This window comes from Gopherus evgoodei, chromosome 2 (genome assembly GCF_007399415.2).
Source record: "Gopherus evgoodei ecotype Sinaloan lineage chromosome 2, rGopEvg1_v1.p, whole genome shotgun sequence".
NCBI lineage: Eukaryota > Metazoa > Chordata > Testudines > Testudinidae > Gopherus > Gopherus evgoodei.
Window position 1 is genome coordinate 281,736,242 of NC_044323.1, and position 13,371 is coordinate 281,749,612.

General features: G+C 42.5%; 1 protein-coding gene across 2 annotated transcripts in view; it reads left to right on the plus strand.

Annotated features, from left to right (window-relative positions):
• TG (thyroglobulin) overlaps nucleotides 1–13,371 on the plus strand; it is a 211,619-nt gene that overhangs the window by 111,007 nt on the left and 87,241 nt on the right. For both annotated transcript variants that reach the window (XM_030553857.1, XM_030553858.1), the window contains exons 38-40: nucleotides 151–373; nucleotides 3,897–3,990; nucleotides 12,593–12,752. In XM_030553857.1, the coding sequence (XP_030409717.1) occupies nucleotides 151–373; nucleotides 3,897–3,990; nucleotides 12,593–12,752 (477 nt within the window). The remainder of the gene's footprint in view (nucleotides 1–150; nucleotides 374–3,896; nucleotides 3,991–12,592; nucleotides 12,753–13,371) is intronic.

Genomic DNA, 13,371 nt, shown 5'->3' on the forward strand with positions numbered 1-13,371 from the left:
GCTAACCTCAGCAACTCTTAACTGATTTAGGAGCTAAATCTCCTTTTCAAAAGAGATTTAGGTTCCTGAGTGCCTAAATCTCTTTTGAAAAGGAGATTTAGGCTTCCAAGGAAAACAATTTTTTTCTTACTTTTTCCCCTCTCCAAATAGATTCATTCGCATCCATCTCTGCACCTGATTTAACTTCATCTGTATACATTCCATCGCATGGAGTTTTGCTCGGCAGGTCCCAAGTTATCCGGGTTGGTTCTGAGTGGAAAAATGTTAGTCAGTTTTTTGGGATTCCATATGCCGTACCTCCGATAGCAGAGAACCGGTTTCATCCTCCAGAGCCCTTTACCTGGCTGCAATCCTGGAATGCTACTATGGTTCGGTGAGAAGGCGCATTGTTGAATAGTCCTTTGATGTCTTTGTTTGAGTGATGATCTAAACCCAATCAGACACTAAGATACCATAATAATGAGCATGGTATAAATGACTAGATATGTTGATAAAATTATTACATTTGGTTGCTAACAGAAAAAAACACCTTACCCTACATACACACTGCCCAAGAGTTGTACTTAACTCTATACCACATAGTGTATTATAAATAATAATGAGATTCCAAAATTAGTGCTCCTTCCACTTTATTTTTTTCTTTATTTTTTTTTTTCTACATCTCTCATATTTCAGCCCTGGTGAGATCTGGAGGGGGTTGATGCAGTTTGAGGTGGTTGGTTTTTAACTCATTGAATCTAACAGCTATGCTCTTGCTCAAACAGAATGTGGGAATTACTGGGTGAAATTCTCTGACCTCTACTATGCAGGAAGTCAGATTAAATAATCAGAGGGGTCCCTCCTATCATTAAAATTCTGTGAAAAAACAAATATTAACTGAAACGGTATGAGTAAAATACAAGATTCTAAACATTACTTGTAATGCACAACCTGATGTTCAGTGAAAGACAAGCTTGGTGGGTATTGGGCATGTTACCTTGCAGGATTTCGTTCATCTTTGTTGTGTGAAGCCAGTTATCGTTAATTAGTCCAGGAGAGCCAAAGTGACCTGTCACAAATATAAATTGATTAATGAAAGACAAGAGATTCTAATACATTTGTATGAAATACCTGTGCATCTAGAATCTTTAAGTGTTTAACTCAGGCAATTAGTTTAAAAAAATGCAACAACAACAAAAATGTCATGAAACTAGATATATATTTTTAAACTATTAAAGCACTGTACAAAACACATATCAATCAAACTGAGCTGTGCTGCACCAACACACAGGAAACTGACACAGGAGGAAATGAGAGGATGGAGGATAGGTCATCAATGGCTATTGGGCAGGATGGCATCCCTAGCGTCTGCTTGCCAGAAGCTGGGAATGGGCAACCAGAGATGGATCATTTGATGATTATCTGTTCTGTTCATTCCCTCTGGGGCATCTGGCTTTGGCCACTGTCGGAAGACAGGATACTGGGCTAGATGGACTTTTCGTCTGACCCAGTATGGCTGTTCTTATGAGATTGCCACAAGACATGAACTTTTGCTTGAGCAAATGTGATCAGTTCTCAGCTGGTACAGAGAATAGCAGACTTTTGTCTTAGTAGATGGAGAAAAACAAAGGAGGAAGCCTAATGCAGGGATGTTGTAAAGGCCAAAAATATTACGGGGTTCAAAAAAGAACTAGATAAGTTCATGGAGGATAAGTCCATCAATGACTATTAGCCAAGATGGTCAGGAAAGCAGTCCCATACTGTGGTGTCCCTTAACCTCTGACTGTCAGAATCTGGGACTGGATGACAGGTGGATTACTTGATAATTGACCTGTTCATTCCGTCAGAAGCATCTGGCATTGACCACTGTGAGAAGACAGGATACTGGGCTAGATGGGCCATTCTTCTGACCCAGTAGGGCCATTCTTCTGTACTTATGTAAAAGGGACATGGACAGACCCAGTGAAGGGCCCCGGCTGACCTTTTTCTGGGAGAGAGTTCAAGACCTGTGATGACTGAGGCTAGTAATCAAGAGAAGACCTGTGCCAGCCCTGTGGGGGACAGGTAATAGTGCCAGTACTTCAGATCTATGTTATCAAGGGTTTTTAATAACACACTCAAGAAGTGAATGCAACTAGAGACTCTTTTGTGGGTGGCTGAAAGCGCTTGGCGTTTGGTGGTCTTGTGTTGCAGCATGCACCTGAGCCATGTGGGTTTCGGCAGCATAACCACATTAGCCGTGCAGCTTGACAGATGCTCAAGGGATCTGATGAGATGCAGCTTGTTTCTTCAGGTGCACAGTGATTATGTACAGTTGATATACACAAACTGTTGCACTAACATATACAGCATCAGCTCTTGGTGACTGCAGCCAAAATGCTGTGTATAGTCAGCTGCTTTACATCTTTGGTAAGGGCTGTCAGCCTCTACTGCCTCCATATGAAAATCATCTCTTGCCTCAGTATGAAGAATTTGGCTGAGATTTTCAAAGCTGTTTAGGGGCCGTTTTAATGGGAACTAGCTGTCCAGATCCCTTAGGTGACTTTAAAAATCTCAGCCTTTGTCTTTTGTTGTTTGTTTAAGATCAAAAGCACTGTTTGTAACTGTAAGTTTACATACAAGGAGGATTGCCTTGGAGAATCACACAGACCTTAAACTGCCAGGTCTCCTGGTATAAGTAATGAATGCAGATCATTATAATATTAGGGGCTGTACATCATCATAGCACAATATTTTTGTCTCTTTATAACAAAAAATCAAAGAAGCAGGCCAACATTACTGATATGAGAAGTTTCCCATATATATTTATTGTCAAGGTGGGGCTGGGTCATCCTTGGATAAGAGATCTCCAAGAAACAGCAAGTTGCTGCAGCACCTATGGAATTGATTCAGTAGGTGGCGCTATTTCCTCTGAGTCCATACTGAACCACTTCCCTTGTATGTTGTTAGGGGCATTCTGGAGGTGCCATATTTCTGATGAGATGTAAACATAGGGTTCTGAATACCTGTTATTGTTTTAAAAAAACAACCATGGCGTTTTTCATGAATACGTTCACTAGGGTTGTGTCCTGCCCATGTTCTTACCTGAGGAATGCGGATGTTGCCCACCCAGATTTTCCCCTGCAATGTCAATTCAGTGTGCTTCACTGTCTGTTTTAAACTGTTGCACAGCCTTGTTGTGCTACACAGCTCCCTTGTGGGAAAACTCTGTAAAATTTAACAAAAGATGATAATTTTTCTATAATATATTTGAACTACCCTGAAGAATTTAATAGCAAATTATATCCCTGAAATTGATTTCTGTCTGACAATTTAAAAAGCCTTAGAGATAATTTCATAGTTTTTTAGGGTAGTTTCTATAGAACCCTATCAGTTCCATTCTTATTAAATGTGTAAGTCCATAAAGGGTTAAACAGCACAGATGTGGCGGCATTTCGGTATGTGGGACTCCTCCTAGTCCAAAATAGCCCAGATGGTGGTGACCTTTCAACACATGCAAAAGATGTTTGTTTGATAGGGTTTTTGGAGAGGGCTGACGGGATGCTCTCTGGGATGATGAAGGGGTGGAGAGGAGTGTCTGCTGGTGTCTGGCTGATTGAGTTTCTGTTGAAAGAACTGTTTGAATGCTGCTGGGATTTTGTTGTATTTATTGTATTGTGAATGATTTGTTAGGGCACCTGTAACATTGGATAGACATCCTTTTTGTTATTTTAAATATAAATAAATACATCTATCCTTTCTTTCCCTCTCGGGGGTTGTTAGATGAATGCTAGGAATGTGTTTGAGATCCACAGATATAAAGGTGCCATTGAAGTGTAAAATTTTTTATTGAACTTCAGCTCAAAATAAAACGAGCTGCAACAGTAGAAAAGTAATGCTGGTTTGTCGGCCAAAATTAACACAGCCTGTATCTTTAGGGCTAGTTGTTGGCAGCCTGGAGACGGACTGCACCGATCTTCTCCTGTCAGTGAAGACTGCTTGTACCTGAATGTGTTTGTGCCTGCCAGCATTGTAAGTATTGAATTACTAGAACATGGTATAGCAAAATGTTGTTGTCATGCTGTCTGGAGTGGCTCACGAGTGAGAATACCAGCCTCAGGGCAGACGGTTAAAATGCAGGGCAGAACTCCCAAACTGGTTGTGAGTTCTATAATTAGCTTTCACCAATCAAGTAACAAATGTAATGTCCTCAGGCACTATGTTGCTTTAACATAGAGTCATAGACAGCCCTCTTGGGCATTCCGATCTATCTTGCCACACAAGCAAGCTGAACTCTGTGATAAGTGATCACTTTACACCAAAGGTCACAAAATATTCAGGTTGCTTCCAGCCCCAAAGAATCAGTCACTTATCCCAGTCCTGCACCTTAGATCTCACACCAAAGACAATTGTAGCCAATCCAGTAATAAACTAGCTAAAGATTTATTAACTAGGAAAAATAAATTAGAATTATTTACAAGGTTAAAACAGATAAACATACACACGCAAATGAGTTGCAGTCTTAGGTTTCAGGTGGTGACAGAGCTGTTGAAAGATGCCAGCTTTTTATGTCCATTAGGGCTAACCCAGTTTAGTCCTGGGGATCTCTTGTTTACACCTTTCGTAGGACTCCAGCATTTTGCATTAAGTGAAGTTGTTTCTCCTGTTTGGTGAGTTACGGTTTCAGAACAAACTTTTTACAGTTATAGAGCAAATACTTAAGCATTGCCTTATGGCACAAGATACAGAGATTATAAGGAGGATTAATACAGGCAGCATCCTGCAAGTATTTCATAAAGTCAAAACACTTAACATATTGTTATAACATTAATATCTATTATAACTATACGAACCCAAAAGCAAGCCAGACTGGTTCTCAGCTATGCATTTGTCAGTATTCAGTAAGGCCTAGGGGCCTTGGCACCTGGTCTGCTAGCATCACAGTGGAATTATCTGAAAATGTTTTAACCACAATAAGCGGAAGTGTTTAAAATGGTATCCGTAGCATCCTAGAAGTAAGAGCCGAAGAAGCCTTAGCAATGGTAAGTCACCCAGTCTAGTCTCCTGCCAGTGCAGGATTCTTCCTCACCGTAGTTTTTTGTGCTTTGGCTAAGCTGTGTCTCAATATGTCTGCAGAGCAGGAAATGCAAGTGGGCAGAGAGGAGGAGATACACCAAGGGCTAGTCTGTCCTACACAGGCTCTGCTGATACAGCTGTCACAGTTCCGGGTAATTGCATCTGTATTTCTCCACCATGGTCTACTGCTTTAGATTCCCCGCTCTTCAGCCATCACCTCTTGAGCAGAGACCCTCTTCTCTCTCCCTTTTTACTGGAGTTTTTACAGTCTGTACAGTTCCCTCTCTACACTGTGATATCCCTGGCAGGCCAGCATCCACACTTTGCTCTCTCCTCAGAGGCCACAAACAGTGCAATTGCCAGAAGTTATACACAGCCTTTTCTAAGCAAGCACATTTATTCTTAAAGTGAAAGTATTACAGAAAATACATATTAAAAACAATAAAAGAACCAGTGTGCCTACTAAACTGCTTTCTAGAGGTCACGCCAACTCCAGCCTTGGGCTCTGACAGGTGTCAGTCCTTTCAATCCTTCCCTAAGGATTTGGAGTCTCTGTTGGACAACAAGTCCTGTCCATTGGCTGGATCAGAAAGAAAGCTTCAAGTCAGTTTAAACTCAGGCTATTTATCCCAAAGTCCTGTCTTTGTCTGTTGACAATACATGCGAACCTCACCACATGGTGGTACTTCTCTGGAGGCATTACAATTTGACACAGACAATTTTGCCTAATCATCCCCTCCAACCTCACCACATGGTGGTACTTCTCTGGAGGCATTACAATTTGACACAGACAATTTTGCCTAATCATCCCCTCCAACTGTTTTTAATTCCTGGAGGGCTGCAGTCACCTGCCCCTATGGAATTACATACAGCCCACAATGATGCATAAACTTAATACAGTAAGATCTCCTAAAGATACTACAGGAAATTGTTGTATTTGTCACAACTGCTATATCAGAATAGCTATCCTGGCATAGCCCTGTAGTGTAGCTGCAGTGTGTATCAACAAAAGGTGGATTTCTGACAGCATAGTAGCACCACTTCCCTGAACAGTATTAGCTGTGCCAACAGCAGATGCACTTTTCTCCTTTGTGTCTGTACTCAGGGTTTTGCTGGCAGACCTTTGTCAGTCACACCCCTGACTGACATATTTATGCCAACAACATGTTGCACTGTAGAGCTGGCCAAAGACAGGGAAAGAGAGGGAGGCAGAAAAGAAGACGTGGAAGGAAGGAAACTAAAGGCAGAAGTAGCAGTGTTCTTAAAAACTAGACTGTTTTCCCAGGGGGCGATACTGAATGTATCACAGCTAACAGTGATGATGACTAGCAGTTTAGTTACTATATACGGGCCATAATCTACCCTTGATCTTTGTGGAAACCTCCCACTGATGTTGGTGGAAGGTCTGCTGTGGATTGAGTGTAGTCAGCAGTGCTAAATTTATGCCCCAGCCCACAAATCACAAAAGTATTCCTCTCTCCAAAAAGTGGCGTGGGAGCCCCTGCACTCAGATAAACTGTCAACTGAAAATTTTAAGTTAATCTTTATAATAAGTAAAAAATAAACCTTCCTACTGGCTTGGGTATTCTAGCTGAGCTTTTAACAGGAGAGTAAACGGGGACTGGGGGGCCTAGAGTATTGGCATTGGGATGTGCCTAATGTACAAGCATGCATTTCTGCATTCAGTATTATTTGAGCTGCTTGTGTGCAACCTCATGTATGTTTTAGAAGTGACCAACAGTCTGTTTTCTCGCCGCAACACCAGATTGTTATCGACTTTCTGTGCAAAGTCATTGCTTAGTAAAAACTTCAGGTCATCGTCCCGGGAAGCTTGCCAGCTCCCATTAGCTACTGCTTTCCAAAGAGCAGGGGCTTATTTGAAAGCATTGTGTTTACAACAACCCCAATATCCAAATGGGCTCTCTCTTTTCTTTTTTGAAAGAGAGAGTCTGTGGGCCTAAGACTTCTCTCACTCATATGGGTGCAAATCAGAAGAAGCTTCATTGAGGTCAGTGGAGTGTCGCGGCGTAAATGAGAGAAGAATCAGACCCTTTATTTTCACAGCAGAAAGTGGGAACATGATAATATACCCCAGAATGGCATTTCCCTGCCCTTTATTGTGGTAAACTGATGTTTTTACCCACGTGCAAAGAGCAATAGCAGATGTTTCAGTCTTGATGAAGTTAAAACAACAAAGACAACCAATATGATGTCCTCTGGAGAGAGACAGAGCTCAGTGGCTAGCACAGTAACGTTCTGCATATGAAATGAAACACAAAATGGGAGCATCTTCCTGTAGCTGGGAAGGGACTCTGACATTTAAAGCTTCAGTGCCCAGAAAGCAGAACACATAGTTACGTGCATCATGCAAACCTCCACTTACAGGTGGCGTTTCTGAGCTCCTTTTTCCACCGGTAGCCATACCCACTTGTCACACTAGCAAAGCAGGACTGGGTTTTGTCTCGGGTTGCCTGATGCAGCTCAAGCAGAGGGCTGATGGTAGCGTTGTTGGCCTAAATAAAGAGTTAAGTTAATGTCGGCTGTGCACCCTTCAGGGAAGAATCTTCCTTGCCTTCCCATCCTTACTGTGCCGTCAGCGTGGTGCACACCTCCTAATGCCAGGGCTGTTACACATCCTGGAACTTGACTGGTTCTTTCAGAGTTAAAATGCTCCTGTCAAGCCCCTTCTGAAATGCCTTGCCGTGGAGCAGAGAGGATAATTGAAAACATTTCTGAACTCCAGAAAGCCTGTCAGAAATGCCTTTTATTTTCTCTGTTTCACAAAAACCAAAGAAGTCAAGGCTGAGGTCTAGCATGATGGCTAACCTAGTTGCAGAAGGCAAGGGCAGTTTTATACTGTTGCCCATCACCGTAGTATGTGAGCCTTAGCTGCAGAGTTCAGAGCTGTGTTCGCATTCTTATCCCTGAAATTCAGGAGTGCTCTGCTTCTGGCTTTGGGGTCAGGTGCATTCTATCCTGTCCTGAGTTCAGATCTGGATCCAGACATGTCCAGATTTCATGAGCGATTGGCACTGGGCACAAAGGACACACTGATGTAAAAATGTGGCCAGTCCTAACTCATTCTCTTTATTTCTTTTATGAGGGTGAAACTTCATTTTGGGCCCAATCCTGCCAGGCACAAATCTGCTCCTGTGAAATGATGAGCACCCTCTGCTCCCAGGTTCAGGCCCATTGGAACTGCCAGCTTCAGTCCAGCTGCTAGAGAGCACATAGCCAATTAGTGTGGACCCCAGCTGATACTGTGCATGTGTGCCATGGGAGCTGAGCTAGACATGTCTCTGTTGAAAGTCTTTCTGCGTGTTTTACTGCTAACAGTTTGACCATCCATGTTTCATTCCTAAATGCAAAACCAGAACTGATCAAACAATGTTAATCAATAGCCACATGATAATCCTGGCTGGTGCTAGCATTGTGCATGTGAGGAACTTTCTGGCCAGTTTTTCCAGTTAGCTGCAGTGTTTTCTGTAGTATTGTTCTGTGTTGCATGCAATAGGCCAGATTCTACTCTTATTTACAATGGAATGTCACCACTGACTTCAGTGGAGTTACTCCAGTTACACCTATGGTCCAAATTTAGTATAAGCCAACGACCTTTAAAGTCAATGGAAAGAGTTGGCTTCATTTGGCTTTGGACAAGGCCCTACATTCTCTCTGCCCTAATATGTAGCTGCCACCTGCCCTAGCTGTGTTGGTTAATTGTGTGTGTGAGTGTGTGTATATATATATATAAAAGAACCTGGACAATACAACACACCTCACATTTTTAATATGAAAATAAAATGAAAATATGAAAATTCATTTTTAATATGAAAATATGGGAGCATCCTGCTGAAATGATTAATGCCAAAAAGTGAAGGAGAGATGATTAATGGTTGCTACAATTAAATACAAAGATCTGCTTTAGATGACAGCACTAAGAACCAGTAGCTCTGTGCTTGAAATCTGTGTTCATCAGGGCATCACTACCCAAATTATCCCTTGTGCTTCTCAAAAGGTTGGATTCATGTACAAGACAAACCAGCTGGGGAATTTGCCACTTCTCTGTGCAGAATAGCCATGGGGAAAAGAAGCAGTTGTATCTAAACCTTGTGTATTGTAGGGGAGATGCAGTGAGTGGGTGGCATTCTGTTTACCCCCAATACTTGAAGGCTGAATCTTCTCAGTAAGATGTTCCACATCTGCTACCGCAGTTTCTGCTTTCCCCTATCATCTCTTCTCCTTTCCCCTTGTTATCACTAGGAAATTAGGTAATCTTGTTATCTAACATGACTTTAAACACAACCGAGGAGTCAGCTAGACTGGGACTGTTTCTAGGGAATCTCTTTGACAAGCTGACATGATGTTAAGTAAGATGTTTAACATTGTGTTAGCTAACGTGACTCTGCAAAGTGATGTTTGTTAGACCAGATTTTCAAGTGAAGACAAACCTTCACACCTGCTCTATCTCCTTCCTTTGTTCCTCTCCTCCAATTCCTTGGCCAGGACATGCATAATTGTCAGCTCTGAATGGGAAATTGGGGATGAGACAGTCTGAATTAGGCACTTTCTCTGGAGAAGCAGAGGCAGAAGATTCAGAGAAAGCAGCACTTTTCAGCACTTCTGGATGAAGGCAGCACATTACTCAGTCAAACTGGACGCCACTTTGCTCATAATAACAAACATCTGAACTGAGTTTCCATCAGACAGAGGAGGGTGCAACACATTTTCAGTTCAAAACTCAGGGTCACCCCTTAACAATTAGAGAAAGCTGAGGGCAGTTTTCTACTTGCTCCTGGCATCTGTTTTTGCTGCACGGATGGCCACACGTTTGCTGGAAACAGATGTGCAGCCGTCTCTTTTGCCTGTGCAAATGGGATCATCATGTTTAGTTAATTTTGTTCAGAAAATGACAGCAGCAGCGGCCAATGCTATCTAGTTGCAGGCAAAAACAAACCCCAGATGTGCTTTGATGCTGGTTTACAGACCCCCAGCCTGTCTCTGAAAAATACCAACAGCTATCAGGCTGGAGGAAGGTAACTAGTGGAATTCTTCAGAGTTCGGTCTTGGGACCTGTCTTATTTAACATTTTTATTAATGACCTTGGCACAAAGAAGTGGGAGTCTGTTAAGAAAATTTGTTGATGACACAAAGTTGGGAGGAATTGCCAAGACAGAGGAGGACCGGAATATCATACAAGAAGATCTTGGTGACCTTGAAAACTGGAATAATAGAAATGGGCTGAAATTGAATATGAAATGGGGCTGAAAAGTGAATGGTCGTGCACTTAGGAACAAACAATAATATTCTTTTTTTCTATAAGCTGGGACTCATCAGATGGAAGCAACAGAGGAGGAGAAAGACTTGAGTGTATTGGTTGATCACAGGATAACTATGAGCCACCAATGTGATGTGGCCATGAAAAAGGCTATTGCAGTCCTAGGGTGCATCAGGTGCAGTATTTCCAGTAAAGAAAGGGAATTGTTCGTACCATTACACAAGGCACTGGTGAGACCTCATCTGGAATATTGTGTGCAATTCTGGTTTCCAATGTTTAAGAAAAATAAATTCAAACTGGAGCAGGTGCACAGAAGGGCTACTAGGATGATCAGAGGAATGAAAAACTTTCCTTATGAAAGGAGACTCAAAGAGCCTGGCTTGTTTACCCTAAGCAAAAGAAGCTGAGGGGAGATATGATTGCTCTCTATAAATACATCAAAGGGATAAATAACAGTGATGGGGAGGAGTTAAAAATTAAGTTAAGCACCAATGTGGACACAAGAGCAAATGGATGTAAACTGGCCAGCAAGAACTTTAGTCTTGCAATTAGATGAAGGTTTCTAACCAACAGCTTTCCAAGGGGGGCAATGGGGACAAAAAACCTAACTGGCTTCAAGACTGAGCTTGCTAAATTTATAGGGGGATGATATGATGAGAGTGCCTTCAATAGCGTGTAGCTGATCTGCGACAGCTAGCAGCAAATGTCTTCAACAGCCGGTGATGGGACACTAGCTGGAGGGAGCTCTGAGTTGCTACAGAGAATTTTTTCCCAGCTGCCTGGCTGGTGGTTCTCGTCCACACGCTCAGGGTCTAACTCATCACCATATTTGTGGTCAGGAAGGAATTTCCCCCTGGGTCAGATTGGCAGAGACTCTGGTGTGTGTGTGTGTGTGTGTGTGTGTGTGTGTGTGTGTGTGTGTGTGTGTGTGTGTGTGTGTGTGTGGTGGGGGGGGTGTTGCCTTCCTCTGCAGCACTAGTGTAAATGGTGGATCTCTGTAACTTGAAGTCTTTCAATCTTGGTTCAGCCAGAGGTTATGGGTCTATTTGCAAGAAAGGATGGGGAAGGTGCTGTGGCTTGCAACGTGCAGATCAGACTAGATGGTCATGATGTTCCCTTCTATCCTTAAAGTCTATGACTGTCCACTGAGCAAAGGAGAGTGGAGAATGAAGTAGGAAGGTCCCAGGGGATATAATAATGGGATGAAACTGAGGAATAGAAAATTGTGGCTGCAGATCAGAAAATAATTCCTGACATTAGGGCCAGGCTTCAACCTCTGGCAGAAAATCCCACTGAAGGAAGCCAGAGACTGAGAATTCCATAAGGCTCATCCCATGGAGTTTTCGGGTGAGCCATCCCCTCTTTGGGGTTTGAGGTCCACTATGGTTTGCAGAGACTACATGGCCAACTCTTGTTTTTGTTCTGCTACAGTGGCCTCTCTGTCCCCTAGCAGTGCAGCATCACTGTAGCTATTCCATAGCATGTGCAGAGAGGACCTAGGGAGAGCTGATGCTGCTTTTTCGACACCACCTATGCTGGCAGGATAAAACATTGACACAGATAAAGCAACCTCCCTGAGAGGCAGTAGCTAGGGTGACAGAAGGATTCTTCCATTGACCTAGCGATGTCTTCACGGGGACTTAGATCCACTTAGCTGCACTGCTTAGTGAACTGCTCAGTGAATTTTTCACATCCCTGAACAACAGTTATGCCGAGGTAATTTTTAAGTGTAGACCTGCTCTCAGGAAAGTTAATCTAGATTAATTTAAAGTGTGAATTTAAACTGTGTGAAACCCCTCTATGGACACTCTCATTAAGAATTAACATGGTCTTAATCTGATTTAGTTTAATTGACCTTTTGGAAGATAGGCTAAATTGAATCCAGGCCACTTTAATTCTGAATATGAGCATCCACACAGGGGTTTAATACAGTTTAATTTATCCACTTTAAATTCACATCTTGATTTAATTCCTGAGTATCCTCATGTAGACAAGCCCTACGATTAGGAGGCTGGATTCAGCTAAATGGCACATAGTCCATTCCAGGGACTGATAACCAGTCAACAAACTGAATTTAATTCTAGGGCTGCTGCCACACAGGCAGCTCTCCTTTCACCAATGTCATTGCCAGGCAGTCTTGAATTGCTTGGAATGTTTCAGAAGAGAGGATAATCGGGTTCACAGCAATGACCTGAAGGAGACTATAGCCCTATATAGGCGTATCAGCCGCTGTCAGTCTCAGACACACTCATTGGTGCGTTAACTTGTCTGTAATCGTTACAGGGCAGAAACATGGCTGTGCTGCTGTTCTTCCACAATGGTGTGAGTGGTGAGGGTGAGAAAGGGAGGACGGTTGTAGACGGATCATACCTAGCTTCCGTCAGCGATATCATCGTTGTAACTGCAAGTTACCGTGTCGGAGTTTTCGGCTTCCTTAGCACTGGTAAGTCTGTACGCTGCCATGAATCTATGAACTGCAGGCAAATCACATTCTGCAATGTTTGTTTCCAAAGTGTGTGTTAGTTCTGCCTTTTCATAAGCCGGCATCTTTGAATAAGTGTTTTGGAAGACACATCTAAGGAGCGTTGTGTCAAAGGGACATGAAGAGTAACATGAGCCAAAGTGGGTCACAAAGCAATCATCCCATTTCAAAAGAGCAGCTTGATTTTTATTTACAGATAAAATCATGGGTGTTTGTGTGTGCAGTAGAATCTCAGCGTTACGAACACCTCAGGAATGGAGGTTGTTTGTAACACTGAACAAAACTTTATGGTTTTTTTTCAAAAGTTTACAGCTGAACATTGATTTAATACAACTTTGAAACTTTACTATGCAGAAGAAAAGTGATGCTTTCCCTTTTATTTTTTTAGTAGTTTATGTTTAGCATAGTCCTGTACTGGTGCGTGTGTGTGTGTGTCTGCTGCTGCCTGAATGTGTACTTACAGTTTCAAATGAGGTATGTGGTTGACTGGTCAGTTCATAACTCTGGTGTTTGGAACTCTGGGGTTCTACTATAAAGGGAAGTGGGCCAAAGAGAAGGTCTGACTTTAAATCTTAGGGCC